This window comes from Urocitellus parryii, chromosome 11, assembly GCF_045843805.1.
Source record: "Urocitellus parryii isolate mUroPar1 chromosome 11, mUroPar1.hap1, whole genome shotgun sequence".
In the NCBI taxonomy this organism is placed as follows: Eukaryota; Metazoa; Chordata; class Mammalia; order Rodentia; family Sciuridae; genus Urocitellus; species Urocitellus parryii.
In genome coordinates this window covers 77,354,779-77,376,629 of record NC_135541.1, presented here as the reverse complement: position 1 = coordinate 77,376,629, position 21,851 = coordinate 77,354,779, and the positions used below count along the sequence as shown (strand labels likewise).

Below are 21,851 nucleotides of genomic sequence, written 5' to 3'. Positions count from 1 at the left end.
AGTTACCAGTGGTTTATTCATTGTCAAAACAAGAGTGGGCTCCTTTACACAAACTCACAGAAGGATTTATGACAGTTGGTTGCTCTTTCTTTTTGGAACACTGCCTTCTCTTGGCAGGAAACCACACTGCCTTGTGGCTACAGGTCAGTCCCTTGCCCTTTGTATTTATCTATCACATTTTCTTTACTTTTGAAATCACCTAGCTACTTGACTTTAAATTCCATTACATGTTTAAGTGTCTTTAATTTATACCTTTATCCTTAACCTCTTCAGTGAATTCTAGACTCATGCATCACTGGCCCAATTGATGTCTTCACTAATGGGTTGCTTAGTGGATATTTTTTAAGTAATATATTAAAACTGAATCTCTCTATCCCCCGCCCCTCACTGTTTTCTTTACCCGGATTTTTCATCTGTGCTAAAGTTCAGAACTTCAAACCAGTAATTTAAGGATCATATTAAATATCTCCTTTTCTCTATGCCACACTACATCTGACCATTCACTAGTCCTGGGGGTTCTAGCTCTGAGCTATCCATGTCATGCATTTCTGTGATGTTATACAAGCCACATTATTTCACCTAAGTGAAGTCCTTGCTTCCACCCTTAACACCCTTATTTCATCCCTATAAAAGGGTCAGAAGCACCTTGGTGAAGTGTAAGTTAGATTGTTTTATCACACCCCTGTAAGCCCTTCAGTGCCCATTACACCTATAGTAAAACCTAAACTCCCACAGCGTTGACAGTTCCCAGGGAGATGACTATTGCTGCTTCTGTCATTTTCCTGCATTCTATTCTCATCCTGTCAAGAAATTCCTACCACAAAGGCCTTCTGTTATTCCCATCTCGGTGTCTTTGTGCATGATGTTACCTCCACCTACCAGCTTCTGTTCAATTCCCCATTCCATTTTTCCAGTGGGCAGTGCCTTCTCATCTCAGTCCTCAACTCAAAAGCCCTTTACTGACCATCCATCTAATATGGCTGTGGGCATCCCAGTTGTCACATTCCACACAATTTTTCCTCAGTTTCTCAAACTAGGGCAAGTGATAAGATTAGAAATAAAGACAAACACACATAAATACAGAAAAGCAGGGCTCAGTGAATCACCAGAGCTCCTGATAGGAGGATGCTGGCTGGCCACAAGGATGCTCCACACGTTATTATATAGGTTTAAACATCAAAAGGATTTATTGTAAGAAAGCTTCTTCAAGATAAACTAAAGTGAGGTTGTGAGGAAAGCAGCCCCATTGGGGCTTATCAGCTTGCACTGGTATTTCTTCCACCCATGAGCAGCAGCTTTTGAACCTGAGGCTATTTGAACCAGTAAGTTCTGTGAGACACAGAACTCTCTTTGAGGGCGTCCAGCAACTGAGCATTCTCTAATGGACGAGATACCACTGCAAGTTTTCAGAAAGGTTTCGCCTCTGCCTTGAGAAGGTTCAAACAAACCTGTAATTCATTCACCCCTCCATAACAGGAACATTGACTGAGAAATGGCCCTTGTTAATATTTTATATTTCCTTGTTATGACTATTTCCCTCCCTAAAATGTAAGCTGCAGGAGAACAGGGACTTTTCTGTTTTATTTATCATTTTGGGGTTAGAATGATTACTGGCACAAATAGGGTATTCAAGGCATATTGGTTGAATGTTGAATGAACAAAGACTTTAAGTCAACATCTTTAAGTTTTTTGTGTGTGTCATTTAGTGCCTACCATAGTAGGTAGGTGCTCAATTGACAGTGTTTGGATCTCCCACAAGACTGAGTATCATAAGACACAGAGTGAGGGCAGACAAAGTTCAAAACTATGTACCATTTGGCTTTTCTATATCACCTGGTTCAATAATGATTTAAAATATGAGGCACAAAAATGGAGCACTGGAAATGGCATAAATTAAGTGAAATATTGATATAAGGAAAGGTTACTTTGATTTAAGAATATGTTTCATTGGGTATTCATTTCTTGTAATATTGCATGATATTTCACAATATAAAATATCCATCAGTTCTCTTTTTACATAGGAAAAAAATAACCTGTCTTCTCTTGCTTGATTAAAAACTGAGTACAGCAAAACACTGAAGGACTTTCTGATCATCAAAGAAAGATTAAATTATGCTTGGTGTCCTTTTACTGTTAATATATTTTAGCCTGACTTTTTGAGAAAATTCCAATCTCTTTTAATATAAGGTCAAAAAATTTTTGGTCATTTTGATTCTTCTAAAATAGAATACCACTGTAACTTTCAAGCCATTCTTTGATTTTTTTTTATAAAGACATTTAGAAAGCTTAGACTAATTATCATCTCTTAAATGATATGTAAAGTTTATTTTTCCTTTAAATTAACTTGAGTGTGAAAAAGTTGCTTAGGGAGTTATTTCAAAAGTGACAATTTTTGATTTACATTTAGTAATTGTTAAGACTTAAACTTTTCAAAGACCAAAATAATATTTATTAATTATCATGTGCAGACCCATTTTCAGGAGACACTGTCCTTACATGCAACTATATTGTGGATCTGGCCCCTTCTTGAATCTCTACTTTGCTCTGTCTGTGCCCCCTCCCTCAGCCAAGTGTAGCTACTTTTAGGAAGGTGGTTAAGTGAGCAGCCAGAGGTCACCTGCAGCTCTGAATACACTTCATTCTACTTTAGGGACCAATAAGAAAAAGAACATTTATTTTTCCAGAAAGATTTTAAAGGGAGCAGAATAAGCAGTCACTGTGATTAGCCCACCCTGGGATTCTCTCCCAGGTTATGGGTAAAAAGTTAGAATCTATTTTCAGAAGACAGGAAAAGGAGAATAAGGCATATTAATACCTGCCTTGGCTGAACATAATGTATGCCTCCCTCCTGTGGCCAATCCTTCCCCAGTAAGAGGCCCCTTAAAATCTCCATAGAGCTTTTGCGTCCCAGGCATTTGATGCTGTCAATGTCCAGACAATTCTCTGGATGATATTTATTTCTCTTCTTCATCAAACCCAACCGTTAGCTCCTTGTGATTCTAAGCAACCTGTAGGGAAGATGATGATTTTAACCAACCCTGGCATAATCAATATAAATTTGAAGCAAATACAGCTTTACCAAAATTAAAATTGTCATTTAGAAAGAAGAACGATGTTAGTCCCTAGTTGGGAGCATGTATCATATTCTGCTGTCAGTGACGGTAAACCTTGTTTCCCTGGCAGTGGAGCTCTGTGCTCAGCCCATCTGCCTAGCTGGTTGCTACCCACTGGAAGAATCTTCCTTCCTTGTTGTCCTCCCTGGCACCCTGAGAGGGCACTGGAGAAGAAAATGCACATAGTATGACTGTGGTGATTGAGTGCCCACTTCATGTTTATGTGGGAATGTAAATTTGATGATAATTTTGTTACATTTAGAGAGGTTTCTTGTGTGTGTATGTTGTGATGGTGGATGTTTGTGCTATCTTTGTTTTTAATTTTGTTTTATTTTGAGCAATAAAACTTTATAAAAACATGCCTATTGCATATCAATTTTACCACTGGAGAACTTGTGTCTAATAACTAAAATATATTTTTAAGTCTGTGTTTTTATATGCAACTCTGCCCTTAAAGTTCTAGCAACAAGCCTCAGGGCTCTGCGCTTCACTAAATCTGTATGACTTTTTTTGGTTTTGTTTTATTTTTATTTACCCTCTGTCTTGAGGCCACTGAGGATAATAGGAATCTGTCACCTAAGCACAGTCTTCATTCTACTTGATTTTTTTTCTTTCAAATGGTTGCTTAATTATTTCTTTTCCTTCTCCTTCTTTCTTCCATGTAAGTGAGGTATTAGGACTAGTCCTAGACTCCTGTCCCTTTTCCAGCTGAAGAGTGGCAGAGAGCTTTCTGAGCTCTCAGATCATTTGGAAGCAGCAGAAAGAGCATCTCTCACTGAGGTTGCATAATCATGCTGGCAACCCTTCTCTGCCTGCAAATGAAGCCTAGGATATGACTCTTCATTCTCTTTTAGCCCCTTGAGAAAAAGCCATGGAGAAAATGTTCTCAGGTTTTTATCCAAATTTTCAAAAGCAGCAGCCTCTACTAAACACACACACAAACACAAATGAAACCTAAAAGTCAACCAACAATCATCAGTCATGCCGAATATTCCTCTTCTATTCATTGTCTTCTTTTACTTACCTCTCTTTTTTCTCTCTCTATAGAATGTATCCAAATCAGCTGTTTCTCTTGGCTTTAGTATTTAGTCATTGTTCTACATTTATCTGCTTGATGTCTTGTAATTTTCTCATTTCAGTCAGCCATAGGATCCCTCCATTCTTCCTTCTCTATTGCTCCCTCTAGTTGACAATCTTGTGTATTTTGGCACTAGATCCCTTTTCCATCATAAGACCAATGCCTGCTCCAGACTGATTATTCTTCACTCCAGTTCATATAATAATTTGCCAGCAGTTTTCCCCAATTATTTATTTTTCCTTTAGCCTATAATATTCATTTCTGCTTAATCTTCTTAAAAGGGAAAGCTGATAAATCAACCCCCTGCTCCTAAACCTTTAGTGATTTCATGTGTGAACTTTTCAGTTAGTGCTTTCTATGTGCCAAAGACCATGCTAGTCACTGCAGATAAAGTGATGAGCAATGCAGAGCAGTCCCAGCCCCTGGGGGATGTCTACAGTCTATCAGGAGGAAAATTGAACCCACTGTTGAAGACAGGCTCTCCCCAATGGTTTTCAGAACTCTCTCCAAAATGATCACAACTTTCTATTCTTCTCTTGATGAAGACATTCATGGGACCTTTATAAGATATCTTTGTGGTTTTTTTTCTACTCACAGATTAAAAAGTTGTATGTGGCATTTAGTGCAATCTGTCATTGGACTCTGACTTCAAGCTTGGCATAAACTTTTGGCATCTCAAGTTCATCATCTTTAAATGATACTGATAAAAAATGAGAAAAAATTGAGTGCTTATATCAAAAGCAGAGACTCTTGTCTGCTCCTTAGTTTAGGTGTCTTCATGTGAAAAATTGGGAGAATGAGACTGCCAATGATTAAATAAGTTAACAAAGTGAAACCCCTTAAAACAGTGCCTAGTCACCATAAATGCTAGTCTTAGCAATTTCTATTATTACTTTTCCAAGTAGGTTGTTCTAGTTATCTAGTTATCAAGAAACAGTTCCTTGCCCAAGACCACACAGTAAAGTTCTAGCTGGACATTCTGGTTTCAGAGCAGGAGCTAGTCACTACTACCCTACATACTCTCCATAACAGGGTTATAGGAAGACTCTACTTAAATAATCAACATTTAATAAAATTTATAATGACAACACACTGTGAACATGTGAGGTATTGTTATCCATAATATAATAAGCTGTGATTAAAAGAGATATTGATTTCTTTTCTGTCCCAAAGCTTGAAATCTTTTAGCTGTACCAGTAATTTTATTAACAAACATTTCTATGAAATTATAGGATTTAGACAGTCCTTTCACATAAATAAATTTATGTAATCCCACCACCCTTGAGAATGGCAAAGCCAGTATTATTAACTCCATCTTAGAAATAAGAAAGCCGAGGATGGCAATAGTTAAGTAAGTTGTCCAAGTGTTCAAAGATAGCAAATGAGGATGTCTCTGATGCACATCTGAACCTCCAAATGCTGTTTGTGCCTTACTGTAACACCCTGCTATTTCTAATGGTTTATTTTTCAACATATGAAAATCTAATTTTATAATATTGCTTACCCTTAAAAATGTATTTATGTGTACTAGTCAGCCTTCTGTTTTTATAACAAAATATCTAAGGTAAACACTTAAAAGGGGGAAAAATTGTTTGGGCTCATGGTTTCAGAGGTTTTGGTCCATGGTTGGTTGGCTCTGTCTCATTGGATTAGTGGTGAGACCAAACATGGTGGAGAGCTTGTGATGAAGTGAAGTTGCTCACATCATGGCAGTTGGGAAGCTGGGACAGAGGAAGGGGTAGGGTTCCCAATTTTTCCTTCAAGTAACCTAACTTCCTCCAACAAGGTCTCACCACTAAAGGCTCTACCATTTCCCAGAGTACATCAGCTGGGGCCCAAACCTTCAGTACTTGAGCTTTTGGGGGACATTGGAGATCTAAATCAAAACAATATGCAAATATTAATATATATTTTTGTTACAGTAGCATAACTTTTATTACTTGAACTTATATTCTTTCCTTTTTTCTTTTAAAGATCGTGATTGCTAGCATCATGTGCAGTTACAACAAAAATGACTGGGTGGAACTCTCCAAAAAGGCTGAGGTAATGGTTTCTTTAGCATATATTTATTTTATTTCTTCTCTCCTATTTTTATTAGCTTTAAATGAAAAGCTGCCATGAAAAATAATACAGTAGAATTGAAATTGAATTGAAAATGTAACTTAAAACATTTCTATTATAATTTGTTTACCCTATGTTTTCATTAAAATGATGGAAATGTAAATTTAAAAGGAATCTATTCTATAAAAGCGGCCCCTTGGATTTCACACACTACCTAAAAATCCTTTATTCTCTGAATCCATACACTCTCTATTTGCATATTAAGCAAACTGTATATTATGATGGATGCCATGATAAAATTTAATTCTACCTTCGAGAGTCTAACTTGATCTTACCTTGCCTTTAGGCAAACTAGTTTGACAGTAGGAGAAGAAATTTTGAATATAAAACTCCTGAATATTTAAAATATAAAAGGTTCATTTAATACTGTTCTCGTTTGAATACAGACATGCATAAAGTGGTAGGACAGAATGCTCCTGAATGGAACACTAGTCAGCGGGTTTTCCATAATATAAATCGAATCTTGCACAAATGCAAACAACTAACCATGTGCCTCAAATTTGTATTTCAAGTAGAAAAATTCATACTTAAAACTATATACTTACGTCCATCATGCTGTCAGGGAACCTGGTCTAGACACTCTTAGCTGGAGTTTTTTGCAAATGTCTCAGTAATACAGAGGACTGAACCTAATAAGACATTTGAAATAATTGACCATGCTTTATAAAATATTATAAAACTCTCTATAGTCTTAAAAATGTTGATTGTACATTTTATGTGGATATTTTAAAGCTTTGAGAGGAAAAATTACTTCTGGGACTCAGGGGGGTGAAATTAAACATGATCAGTAATTGGCTTCGTGATCTTCTGTGCCGGGTCCATTTTATACATGTATTTACCTAATTGACCATGAAATCTTCCACAGAGCCCGTGGTTGGCATGAGCTTTGCCAATTTTAAGTTGACTATGATGAATGACTTTATCACATTGTATGCTTCTCTGCTTTTCTGTAAGAATAAAATACTTAAAAATTTTGTTTTCTTCAGTAATGAGCATTAATTTTTAAATGGGTGAATTTACTTATAAAAAGTCAAAAGCCTTTAATTATAAACAAGTTAGCTAATGAAATGATATTTTCACATTCTATATCTTTCTTTAGTTAGTTTTATTTAATATCATATTCTAAGTTCTCTAGAGCAAAAACTAGAGAGAGAGAAAAAAAAGAGGAGGAAAAGAATGGAGATAAAGGTAGGGAAAGAGCAAGGAAGGAACAAAAGGTATACTTTCTGTTAAGTCAAAACAGTCCAGTAAATGCTTCTCAGAATTGCAATCTACATATCAAGAAAGTCGGTCTGTACATGATGTCAATTTTAAAAAAAACATTCCTATAATCTTAAATCTGGTCTAGCCTAGGGGGCTTCACATGAAGGATACATCCTCAGGCCTTCCCATCCCCTTGGAAGACAGCATTAGCATCATGATTCCATCACAGCTCATGCAGTAGACACCCAATTATATTTTATAGTCACTATTTTGTTTTGTTTTTATGAATACATCCTTCAAAGCAGATTAAAATATATTTTCTTATAATGGAAGAGCCCACGTTAAAAAAAAATTCAAGCCAAAGTTACTATACTACCTAGCTTATGCACTTCTTTGAGAAAAATAGAATGTAAGAAGTGAGATGCCATATCAGCACACTAGCATGCCAACGGCTTTAAGTTTGGCACATGACTTGATGTGATGTGTACACTTTAAGTTCATGAAGTCCTACTCCTGATGGTAGATTAATTTTTTAATTATATAATAGGGAGTTGAGGAAACCTTATCAACTTTTTACTACTGTATCTAAAACCAAAAAAGATTCATGTGTCATAGCAGAACACATGCAGCTATATGAAATCGAGAGAATGAGGCCTGAGAAACTCTGTTAGAATTAAAATTTGGGTTACTATTTTTGGCTTGTTTCACAAGCCCAATAGGGTATTTTACTATTCCAAGTAGACATATAAGATTACATGGGTAATTTTTAAAAAATGCATCCAAGTACATTTTTAAAACATTAATTTCAACTAAGTGCTGTTTGTAAAAGTTAATGTATGCCCAGTCCATCTTCTTTATCATATTCATGCTCCTAAGAAGATTGGTTTCCTACTAGCAATGACACCATGCTATGCCCAGCCTTCCTCTTGTATCTGTTTGTAATGTCCTCTCCTACCTTCCTCAGCCTGGTTTGAATAGCTGTATATTTTGAGCTCCATGAAAAAGGAACATCATCAGGAAAGTTTTACCAGGTTGGTGAAACTTTTGGTAAAATCAGTAGAATGATTAGGCTCTCCTCAATTTTCTTGGTCCAGGCATCTGGTCACGGACTTTTCTACTTTTCTGGGCATTGATAGCTTATCCCAATTTCGTGCAGAAAAAGATTTATGAAGCACATATGATGTGAAAATTTCCTCAGCACACAAACAAAAGTAAATAAGAGATACTCTTTGCATTGTGGATGTATTCACAGTTTAGAGCCATTACTGGACGTTATCATATTAGATCTGAAATAAACCTTGAATGAGTGTTGATAGATTTTGAGTCCATTTCTTTTTTACTGTGTATTAGCCTAGAAAATAGCTGAGTCACAATTAATGAGAGAAAACTTTACTAAAGAATATAATCCCAGAGCACTAAGAGTGAGGGAAAAAGAAAAATGAGACAGAGGTGAAAGGAAAGCAAGTACAGAATGATACATTATAGACCCTGCCAGAATGTCACAAGGAAATAGAGCCGATTGGGTAATTATGTGGGACAGAGAGTGCCATGCAGAATCATCCTGCCTCAGAGCAGCTAAAGAGAAAGAGTGAGGAGGTACTTACTGGCTCCTTCCTGTCTCCTGTCTCTCATTGATCTTATTTCACACCACAGAGCCTTACTTTTTTCTGCACTTTCAGCTTTGTGCTCTGCCCATTTAGGCTGCTGCTAGGGAAGCCAGAACCCAGACCACTTGGGGCGATGCTTCATCTAAACCCAGAACTGCAGAGAAAAGTCAGATCTTCATGATCAGGCAAGGCACTGGTGCTCCTGCAGCTTCTATTTAGCCAAGAACAATAGACGCTGTGATAAAGCCCAGCTCTCATCTTGAGGGAGACTGTGAAAGCTAACAGAGGAGATGTGAGAATAGCAACAGGGAATGGGGCTTCCTTGGGTGGCAAGTAAGGCCACCAAATTTGGGAAGCTTATAAATTGAGTGTGGCCCAACATGTATCACTACCACATTAACCAACTTCATCTATAATAATTTCTTTAATCTTACTCTCAATCAATCCAAAATCTTCTCATGTCTTCTAAGTTCAAAACATATAACATGACCTATAAATCCTGCACATCTGATCCCTACATATCTGCCCAAATTCACTTTGGGTTTATTCTTTCTGTCTTGGTTCCTGTTGCCTTCATTTACTCTTCTAACGTACAACCAACCAAGAGCCTTTTTTTTGTACCCAATGGCCTGGAATGTTCTCTCTTCCTCAGCCCTGAACCCTGTGGGTAGGTAGGTTAAACCTCCCTGTTCTACACTTTCTGAGATCCTGTTCAGAGTCCAGTGTACCATAAATTTAATGAAGTTTAACTTTCAGAGCTCTTCCTTACACAGGCTACTTCTAAGCTCCACACCTAATTTTGTGTTTATACTTTTTAATTTTAAACAATAAAATTTTCAAAATTATTTAAGCTTCTGTCTCCCCTAAATCTGGATCTACCTTTGTGGTCCTTCATAAAGAGATGACTCATAATGGTGTCCTTGAGCAATACTAATGGTTACCCTGTCCTGCCTGTCAAAAGCATGCTCCTGTTTAGCTCACTGTTAAATCCTCAATTCTAAGCCCAGAGCTTTATCAACCAACAAATACTCATTGAATGAAGTAAAATAGAAGTACAGAGCTCAAGTATTTCTATGTAGCAGACACAAAGGAAGACTAAATGGGGGCTGGGGCGTAGCTCAGAGGCAGAATACTTACCTAGCACATGTGAGGCACTGGGTTTGATCCTCAGCATCACATAAAAATAAATAAATAAAATAAAGGTATGCTGTCCATCTAAACTAAAAAAATAAAAATTAAAAAAAAAGAATAAACAGGAAGACTGACACTTTATTTGGCCCCAAGGAACATGAGGTGATTAAGATCCACAGCTGAAGATTTTAAGCCAGGGACCTGATGAGGGAATGCCAAGAGTCTGACTATTACTGGGAAGATGGAACAAGGAAGGTTTTTGGAGAGAAACAGGCATCACAAACACGTTATTATGCTATTGTTAGTAGAGTCTAAATAAAACACTGAATGCCAGGTTCTCATTAATTTTTACCTCCATCAGGGCTAGCAATATGTTATTAAATTAAATAGGTGTAAAAGTTAGGGAATCTTCAATAGGTTGGGATAAAAAGTGGACAGAAATCTACAATATGGAGATATGTAGAACCAGTTGCATATAAGTCCCTGAGCACAGACAGTAAGGAGAGTCGGGAGATAGACACCCGGCTGGAGGCTGGAGGTGACAAGCTTTGAGTTACATTAAATCCTTACAGATTAAGGCAAATGATAGGTAAACCAGAAATAGTAGTTGGATGAATGGATAATTAGATAGATAGATGATACATAGATAAGATATGCTCCAACTTTTGTAGTACTAACTTCATTCCAAGTGTTCCAAGTCATTTATATTTGTTAAATTTACATACACTCACAACACTGTAAATTAATACCACTTTTTTGAAATGAACAGCTGAGGCAAAAGCAGTTAAATTCTGTGTTCAAGTTCCCACAGCATGAATGTGGTGGTGAAGGGGGAATTCAAACCCATGAAATCTGGTTCCAGAGTCCACTCAATTAACATATACATACCACTTCATACAGATACATGCATGATAAATAAATAATGCAGGAAATTAGAATATTTCCTATGTCACTGCCTTCTCTAGGTTACTTTATTTGACAATCACTTAGGTGAGGCAAATAATTTCTGGGCTAAGTGACTAAACTAAAAAGCTTGTGACTAACAGGAATCAGAATGCATGCCCAGTTTCAGTTAATTTAACATTTCATGCTAATTCAGCAATTAAGGCTTTTTGAATGGTTATAGTTGCTTGGAAATGGAATTAACTGCCTTTTAAGGTGGTGTGTGCATCCTGTGACAAGAATATTCAAGCATAGGCCCAATGAATGTTCCTATTCTCTTGGACACCTTGAGCAGCAGTGTCTCAATTTTTGAGGCCTAGATGCTCATTATCAAGCCCTTTGGGGGGGCGGGAAGGTATTTGGTCAGTTGATGTGTGTACATGTGTATAATATTGTGGAAATTTTAATAATTAATACCTGATAAGATTTGGTTTTGGACAGGTAGTTTTAAAACATTTGGATTTTTATTTCAAGTTTTGAAGACATTGGTCTTTCTTAACACACTATAACAATGTCAGCATGGAATAAGTATTCCTAATAATTTATAATAGTGGGTAACAGTGCAGGCTCTGGGTTCACAATACTTGAGTTCAAGACCTTACTCCCAATTATGAACTGTGGGATGGTGAGTAAATCACTTGGACATTGTATGTTTGGTTTTATCAGTTGTAAAATGGGACTAATGATATATCCTACCTCTTAAGAGTTGCTTTGAGGATGAAGATAAAACAGATAACAGGCTCAATAAAATATCCTGGCATGCTGTAACCACTCAAGTAATGTTGGCTATTATTATTTACTAGGGTAGTATCTGTGACTTTGCAATGAAATATGCATAATATAAGTATATATACAAATGCCACCTGAGTTTATCTAATCCAAATGTTGAATTGATTTGCTATTCAATTCTGTATTTCAGCTAAATAAAAATATCTAAAGGCAATACCTAAAATGACTAAGAAATAATGAGAAAAGTGTTGTATGCTATATAATTACAGTGTAGGGTCTTAATTAAGCTGGTAATTCCCAAATGGCATGATTTTGAGACAGGTCATATTATCTGCAGTTTCCACTTGAGCAGCTGAAGACAAGGAAGGTTAATGACTTGCCCAAAGCATCCCCAGTTCCTTTGCAGCAGACCTAGGACTCCAGCTCAGAGTCCAGAGGGTTGTGCTTTATTCATGCTAACTATCAAGCCAACAGGAAGAAAGAAGCAGAGGTTTCAGTAATTTTCAAATAACATGAGCATTTTAAAATTGGATTAGAGTAGCAAGAAACCATTTGAGGCCATGCTAGAAAACAGGCTGAATGATCAAATGGGCTTTTAAAACTCTGCGTAAAAGAAAGCAAACTCACTAATGAGGAAAGATAGAACAAGACAGTAGACTGAGAAATAAACTGGGCTCAGTATTGCATCTCTGTAATCTGAAAGACTTAGGAGGCTGAGGCATGAGGGTCACAAGTTCTAGGCCAATCTCAGGAATTCAATCAGACCCTAAGTAACTTTGCGAGACCCTGTCTCAAAATAAAAATAGAAAAAAAGGTCTGGAATTGTAGTTCAGTGGGTAAAGCACCCCAACGTTCAGTCCCCAGTACCAAAAAAAAAAGGAAATAGACCAAAATAGATGGATATGAATATAGCTAGCTGTAATTTTAAATTTGTTGAGCTCATACTTAAAATTCATATATCAAGAAAAAGTAAGTGAAAATCTTTAGGCCAAAAGCTTTGAAGAAATCGTTTCTGGCTTAAAAAAAAAAAAAAAAAGATCTGGTATACTTAGAAAACCACGAACTTTTATAAAAAGCCTTTGCATGAGGTAATAGAATATTATTGAAGTTGATTCAGGATTCTAATTGGCCTTACTTAAAAAGGAATTTTGATGTTAAAGAAATTTTAGAATCATTTAGTTTATCCCACATCCCTCAAATTGCTATGTTAAATTTTAAAAAAGTGTTTTTCTTTTTCTTAAAATTTTTCACAGAAGACATTTCAAGAATTCTAAGATTCTCCAAGTACTCTGAACTATTTTGTTCATTTTGACAGGATTCATTTGTATACTAAGGAATTAGTGATTTAAATAAGAAGGATTTCTATTGGATATGAAAGTCAGACAAATCTATTAATAATTCATGTTTCTTAGCATGGACTCTTTTTAAAGGTGATATAATTGATTTTCAGTTTAAAAACATTTTTTTTAATTTTACACATTCACTCTAGCTAGCCTACTGCATTTTTCTTTGTATGTCTACTCCTAGTATTAATTATCCAGAGTGAGTAAGAGTTGTTTCTATAAAAATAGAAGCTATTTAGGAAAGAATAAATGTGGTGTCAAACAGCTCTGAGTTAAAATCTGTGTCATTTAAGAATGGGCTTATTGTTGAACCTCCTGTGCTTCTTCTTTTCTGTCAAATAGGTATCATAATAATACAAGGATTATGAGAATTAGAAATAACAAATGGAGAATATATAGAGCAATGAGTGGCACCTTCTAAGCACTTTTTATTGCTGTTATTGTGTTGTTGTTATATATACCTTAATTTGATAGAGTTAGAAGATATCTCAGAGATTGCAAAATGGAAAACAGAAAAGTTAAACTTGCACAAATGTGATCTTTATTATCAATGGAGAAAGCATATTGGTATACAAATAAAGCTTTGCCTTTTCTTTCATTTTCATCCTATGTCTTAAAGGCTTCCGGAGCAGATGCCCTGGAGTTAAATTTATCGTGTCCACATGGCATGGGAGAGAGAGGAATGGGACTGGCTTGTGGGCAGGTAAGGACCTCGACAGCTGCCACTATGTATGTCAGTGTGACATAACAGGCCCCTGCATGGATCATTTCTGTACCTTAGGCAAGAAGATGCATGGATCAGATGACTGGCTTGAGACTTCCAGGTCTACATTGTTTAAATATTTAGTGCTTAAAAAGTGGAAAATGAGGGATGCTGAAATTACAGCAACTATTTAGTTTTATTGAGGAAAATATCACATTATGTGCTTGACAGGAAGTAATATCATAACAAATAGTTTTTAAAAGCGCTGAAGCAGAATTAGCTGATTTCAAATGCAATGTTCTTTATTCATTCCTGATGCTGATCTAGTTTCCCTGGGGCAATATACTGTACAAAATGCATTGTTCGTAGTGATTTTGTAGTAAATGGGGCACAGCACAAATTGCATTTTACATTTTTTAGCATATGATCATTATTCCCTAACTGTGTTTGGGGAGTTGCAAAAAGACTTTGATGCTATTTTTATATTTGGATACAATAAATGGAACCTTCATGCTAAAATACTTTCAAAAACCAAAGGAATAAAACATGAAATAATATGTTACCAAATAGAAAATGCTACATCTTTATGTAACTAGATACAGGGTTATATGTTAAGGAGCAGTGTAAAAACTTAATGCAGAAAAATAAAAAAATTAAAAAGGTGAGTATTTTCATCTAATTTTGCTTTTAAGCACAGAGGGAAATGGTATGAATTACCTAATATGAAATATAATTTCTGACAGATCATCTAGTTCTTGAAAGTTTACTTTTCTTAGTTCACATCTGGTCCACAGCTTGGTACATAGTAGGTACTCAACTTTTTTTCTTTTCTTTTTCTCAAATCATTGAATTGATTTGAATAAAACCCAGAGGCCATTAATTTGGAAGAACAAAAACTTCTGCTTATTGAAATGAATGTGGGTTGCTATTTTCATATTAACATTCAGAGAGGTTTTTAAAGTACTTTGTAAATATTTAATTAGGATTCTGAATAGATTTGTGACTTAGGAAGAAATCATTCTTATGTAGCAGCCAGAGAGGGGAGGCTGGGCAAATATTTTTCAAGTATAAAAAATTACATATATATATTTTTTTCAAGTATATTCTCTGTTCCACTCACAACAGGTTACTCAGAAGGTCAGTCAGTATGTAACAGAACCATAACTCACAATTACCCGGTGGAGAAAAATAGCATTATGTCTGAATCACATGATGAGATAACAGTCAGTGTGTCCAGATGTGTAATGTGATTAAAACAAAGAAAACTGGGAAGATAACTAGGAGGAAACCCAGAGCAGGACCTGTGTTAGCACCCTCTTCCTATTTCTAGTCAATGCTGTCACTTTACCCATTTCACAGTATGAACCTCAGAGCTTTATAGTTACATAAGTAAAAATAGTTATGGAGAATTTAAATCTATTGACAGATAGATTTAGATTAGATAGATCTAATTTGTTGAAGAAGGATGCATTCTAATATTTATCCCTTGCCACAAGTGTAACAATTCTTTTGAAAACATTGCCCAAGCCCCAGTTGGGTTTATGTTTTTAGAATAGACTTTGCTCTATGAGCACCTTTGAACTTAACCAGCTGTGAAGTATCTGAGGTGTGTCCTCTCTAGAGAATTATTTAGCCACAGAAATTTTTGCACAGCTTTTAGTTGAATTAGAATGTCAAATGCTAAAATTTTGCAGTCACAGATAATTATTAAGATTTCTAGAAGTCTTAGAAAACATTTGTTCCCCAAACTGTGATGTCTTGGCTGAAGGAAATGTAGGAACATTTCCATATCACTTATTAGTTATAATTATAAAACTGAAACCAATTCTTTTTATTGGTCTAGTTGAGAAATTTTCTTTTGAATTATATATTTTTTAATTCTCTCATTGAAAAATAAATTTAATCATTTTTGGTCCAACATAATTTTGTATAATTACCTAAAGACATGACTTTTCAATATTTTATGTGAAAGTAAGAAAGAATATTAGTGTGATTTTTTTCAAAACTGCTTTACTAGGACTCAACTTTTTGAAGTGGACTTACATACATCTGGGGCTTATTCACTTTTCCCTCTACCTCCTTTCGCTTTGCTCTTTGTACCATTCCCATTCCTTCTTCCTTGCTCCCTAAGTTCCAAAGTCTTGAACACTTGCAGGTTGGTGTGATGGGAAATTTGTGCTTAGTGTTACAGGACAGAAGATACATTCCAGATGGATTTGCATTCTGTTTGTTGAAAATATCTGGGTGCCCAGCACAGAATTGTCTGCATTGTTAGAGCCTAATCCATGTGTCCTCGAGAATGAGACACTGACATTAGTTCCAAGGCTGGAATATTTATATATTAGAGACATTTACTTATATGGTTCAGTTTCCTCTCCAAACACCTGCTATATTTCCTCCTTTATCTCAATTTTGTCACAAATATTTAATAAGCAAAGAACACCACCTTAGTACCTAAAAGATTTTACATATGCATAATCAGCATAAACTACATACAATAATTGACAAAAAATTATAAAATCTATGAAGAAGAAGAACTATAACCTCTACTCTGAGACATATAGACCTATAGATTTATGAAATTTGTTGAAATAAAAGCTCAAGCTGACCTTGATAATTTGAAGTGTGTGTTTTCTACTAAGTGAAACTCCATATAAAATCTTAAATGCTTCAGCAGTGCTGGGTGTTTAAAGGCACTCTCAGTTTATATTCTTTCCATCTACCATTTATGTCACCTGGATCAAACCACTTACTCCCCTAAATTTGTTTCCTTCACTAAAGTGAAGGTTTGAATGAGATGATCTAGAGTTTGAACCATTGTTAATGAATTTGGATTTCTTTAATAATACTTGAAAGAGGCAATGAAAGATGTTATTTCTCAGGCCTTTGTAGGAATCCCATTGTTCAGTGGTTTTAATATTTTAGGTGTGATTACTAAATAGTACACAACTATATTACTTAAACGTGTTTTAGATGGAAAATTCCTGACTGAGCATATAATCAAAGGGAAGATTTCCCTGGCTTTACAGGCATCATGATGGTGATGTTTCCGATAGTATCTCTTACAACTTGCAATCTCACAGGACCGTCCCTTTATTTACATATTCCCCCTGCATAGAATTTCTCAACACTGATATGTTCAATCTAACAGTCTCAGAATTAGGAAAACATATATTGTCTTGCTTTCATGATGATTTAATGAAGCAAGAATGGGAAAATTTTAAAGGTGGTTAATCTAAAATTATTCAGGATCTGAAATGATTATAATTTTTAATAAGATCTTCCAAAGTGGTACTTCAGAATTTCCTTCCTGATCTGTTATTTGTTTAAATTTAATTTACACAAACTGTATGTTATTTTTTTCAAAAAGGAAGAAAGAGGTTTTGTTTTGTTTTACCATGCCAGCGTATGTTCATGAGGCATTAACAACAAATTATTAATCTTATCCTTGCCAAAGAGCAGATGTCTGTCACTAGGAAGAGAATCCAAAACTAAGTACAAGGACTGCATTGCCCCAGATGTGCTAGAATTTCCCCTGGGAAATAAAGTCTTCCTTCAGCAGCTGGGGTAACAGACCCTCCCTCTCATAGGGCGCAGTCCATTCTCCACAGAATGATTGCCACAGCCCTGCTTGGATCCAGTCTCTGATAGAGTGTCTGTGGAGGGGGCAATATAGATACCTCTTTTAAAGCCACAAAAGGTGGCAAGTCACAGTATTTTCTATATTTTTGAGAGAATTGAAACTCAGGAAATCGGGAGTATGAGAAATCCAAAAGATTAGAAAAAAAGGAATATGAGAGCCCTACCAGTAGTAAAATGCAACAAACAGAAGCCAGAGTAGCTTACCTGGCCTTGGGAGGTCCAATCACTGCTGATTTAAGAAACCTTTTTAAGAAACCTTTTTTGCTCAGACTTTTGGTTCCTTTCATTTCTTCAGACTTAGCCCCTATACGGTACACAGGTGTTGAAATGCCACATGGTATTACATGTGATGTTCAGTCTTGCTCTAGACAGAATAACTCATGTAGGTTGAGACTAGAGAGCTAGAACTTGAGTTCTGTGTTGACTGGATAAGCATGGACTGGTGTACATTGGCTTACATGAGCTGAGCTCCTTGACATTGCACTCACAGGTTTGGAAATCACTGTGCTGTGAACTAGCACAGTCCCCTGAAGAAACATGAGAAATGGATGCATGGTATTAGCTTCTCCAAAAGTGACTGGAGTCTGATCTTACCATACCCATGGGATTTATTCTGTTCTTTTTTTTTCTTGTGACATTAAAATTCTTGCAGTGCTTTAAACATAAATTATCAACTTGTTTATGAGAAAGCCTTTTTGGAATAAAAAAAGAAATATTTGCTTTATGCTATATTATGTTGTCCAACTTTTTATTTGATTTTAATTCTCAGCCATTTTCATAGACATGGGTGCTTGCATAAGTGAATAACTACAGGAGATCTGTAAGAGGCATTATGTAACTGCCAATATTTTGCCTAAAGCTGATTCTCTTAGTTTTTCAATTATAGTTGTTAATGTTGGTTAATGATATAAAGTGATTCGACTTTTAAAAATTATAAATTTTTGATAGAATGCAACATCATATAAATCTAAAAGTATCGTTTCTTGGTCAAGGGGTGCTGTTTTTCTGTGGCCAACCTCAGTGTGGCTATATAAAAAAATAATTTATAGAACTAAAGAGGCATGTGTTTTGCTGTATGTTTTTAGGAAAAACAACTAAGCATATATTTTTAAAACTAGTGTGGTTTTTATTGTATTATTTTAGAAATAAAAGCATTGTAAAATATTTTAAAATGTCATTCTCAAATGTCATTGTTACCACCACAATGAGTTTGAGAAATATGGCAGAGTTCACTATATGTTTGTTTATTATAGCATAAAGATGAACTAAAAAAGTCATTGGCCTAAGGGTGCAGAGATGGGGTAAGCAAGTGGAGAGGATATGGTCTTAGTCTATGATATCATGAAGAGTTCAGATAGCATATCATACCACAACAGTATATGTCAGCATGGCACAGGAGAGACAGGTGGAAACCAAGATTACTATGATATGAATACCAACAATAAATTGGAGGGTCCAGTCACGAGATTAAACTAGTATTGGAAGAACTGGAAGACAGAGCAGTCATGTATCAAAATCCATAAAGAACTCAGGAGTAAAGGAGACTTCATATTAGCAACACTAGAAGAGAAAAATGTAAGTTTCGAGCAGCAAAGAGTAAAGGCAGGAGATTTCAAGGTAAGAGAGAGGATAATGAATAAGACAAATCAAAGGGAGGCATAAGAACAACCACTTTTAGAAAGATCTTAAAACCAAGGAACTTCTGTCTTGGAAAGTTTACATACTTCCTGCTGAGGAAGAACCAGGCTTTATGGTGTAACCAGTTCAAGGTTTCCAGCTGGAATGAGTGAGCCAGGTCAGGGAGGAGGCAACATGAATTTGCTTTGCCTGCATGCTCTTCAAGTATTGATATTGCTACTTTATGGTTATTATCCTAGTTATACCATATTTTGGGAATGCATTTATCAGTCTGTCAGGTAAATCCAATGAAAGAAAATAGGCATATTAAAATAATGACACTTTACAACATCAGAGCATTAATTGAAGATCAAAGACCTTTTGGTTGTTGCCACCACATTGGACATCCACATTCTTAGAAATCATTACAAACCCCCAAATAAACATAAGGTGGTGCTTATGGGGAACTGCAAACTCTACAAATGCAAAGTCAGTCTTGACATTGATTCCATTGGAGATATATTATGATATTATATTTTGTAGCTAACTTTGTTTTTGTTCTCTCATCAAAAAATACTTTACTCAGAAGGAATATGATTGATATACCTGTAGAAAGTCCACTAATATCTGTGATTCTGGCATTTTGGGCATACTTTCCCCTACCTTTATCACCAAGCTTATATTAAAGCCTTTCTTTTAAATGTAGCCATTCTCATTTTAAATTATTTTAAGCAGAAAAGATTTAAAATGTAAAATATAATATATTTTGTGTACCTTAACAAAGTCTATGTACAATAAGACCACAACTAATATAATACTCTGGTGAAAATTTGAAACTTTTTCCTGTAAAATCTGAAACAAGACAAAGATCTTACCAGAGCAATCAGGTGAGAGAAAAATAAATAAGTTCATATCCATATAGGAAAAGAAGCTCTCTCTGTTTGATGATTATGTGATTTTTTATGTATAAAAAATTTATATATGTGTGTGTGCATGTAAATATATATGCTTGGAAGAGTATACCATAAAAGAAAAAAATTTAGATGTAATAAATGAGTATAATAAAGTTGCAGGATCAAAGTCAATACAAAAGAATCAGTAGTGTTTCTATACACTAACAATAAAAATCCAAAAGCAAATTTTTAAAAAATCCACTTAAAATACCTACTAAAAAGCTAAAATACATATACATATATTTAATTAAGAAGCTGAAATATCTGAAAACTATAAAGCATTGGAAGAAATTGAAAAAGACACATATAAATGAAATGTTATCCCATGTTCATGGATTAGAAAAATTAATATTTTTATAATGTCTGTACTACCCACTGGACCTACAGGTCCAGTGCAATCTCTATCAAAATTCTAATGTCATTTTCATAGAAAAGTAAAAAATAATGCCCAAATCCAAATGCAACTGCAAAAAAAAAAATCCTGAATATCCTAGACAGTCTTAAGAGAACAATTCTGGAAACATCACATTTCCTGATATCAAATTATACTATAAAGCAATAGTAATAAAAGTAGCAAGGTGTTTGTATAAAAAAATAGATGAGTCAGTCAATGAAACAGAACATAGAGTCCACAAATGAACCCCATCATTTATCTGTTGACTGTTTTACAAAGGTAAAAAGAGCACACATTGGAAAGATGACAGATTCTTCAGCAATGGTTCAGGGAAAACTGTTATCCATATGCAGAAGTATTAAATTGGACCATAATCACAGCATATAAAAATGAGTTAAAAATGAATTAAAAACTTAAAAATTAAAACCTGAAACTATAAAACTAATCCAAGGAAACAGGGGGCACAATATTGATTTAAGCAAAAATCAATGTTGATGATTTTTTCAAAAATTTAATCTTGAAAGTACAGGCAACAAAAGCAAAAATATACAAATTGGATTACTTTATAATAAGAAGGTTCTGAAAAACAAACAAAAAAGTAATAGGAGGAAAAGGCAACCTGTGTATCAGAGAAAAAATATTTGCAAGCCTGTACCTGATATGGGATTAATATCTAAAATATATAAGAAACTCAATTCTCTGGAAAGAAAACAAATATAATTGAAGATGAACAAGGGAACTGAATACACATGTCCCAAAAGAAGACATCAGCCAGGCTCTGAGGCGCATGCCTGTAATTCCAGAGGCTCAGGAGGCTGAGGCAGGTGGATTGTGAGTTTAAAGTCAGTCTCAGCAACAGTGATGCACTAAGCAACTCAATGAGACCCTGTCTGTAAATAATTAATAAATAAATAAATAAATAAATAAATAAGGCTAGGGATGTGGCTCAGTGCTCAAGTGCCAGAGTTCAATCCCCACTACCCGCCCCACACAAAAAAAGACATCATAAAACATTAAGGAAATGTAAATTTAAACTATGATGATATGTCACTTCAAACCATCTTTATTCTCAAACATACAGCTGTTGGTGAGAATGATAATTGGAGAGAAGGACCTTTGTACACCATGGTGGGAATGTTAATTAGTATGACCACTACCAGAAACTATGGAAGTTACTCAGAAAATTAAGAGAGAGCTATCATCTAAGTAGCAGCCCCACTTCAGGGTATTTATCTAAAAGATTTGAATCAGTTTGCTGAGAATATGGATGCATAC

General features: G+C 35.3%; 1 protein-coding gene across 1 annotated transcript in view; it reads left to right on the top strand.

Annotated features, from left to right (window-relative positions):
* The window catches only part of Dpyd (dihydropyrimidine dehydrogenase), an 803,780-nt gene that overhangs the window by 496,223 nt on the left and 285,706 nt on the right, over positions 1–21,851 (top strand). Inside the window, exons 15-16 of the mRNA XM_026401392.2 lie at positions 6,166–6,234; positions 13,887–13,970. Coding sequence (XP_026257177.2) covers positions 6,166–6,234; positions 13,887–13,970 — 153 coding nt within the window. The remainder of the gene's footprint in view (positions 1–6,165; positions 6,235–13,886; positions 13,971–21,851) is intronic.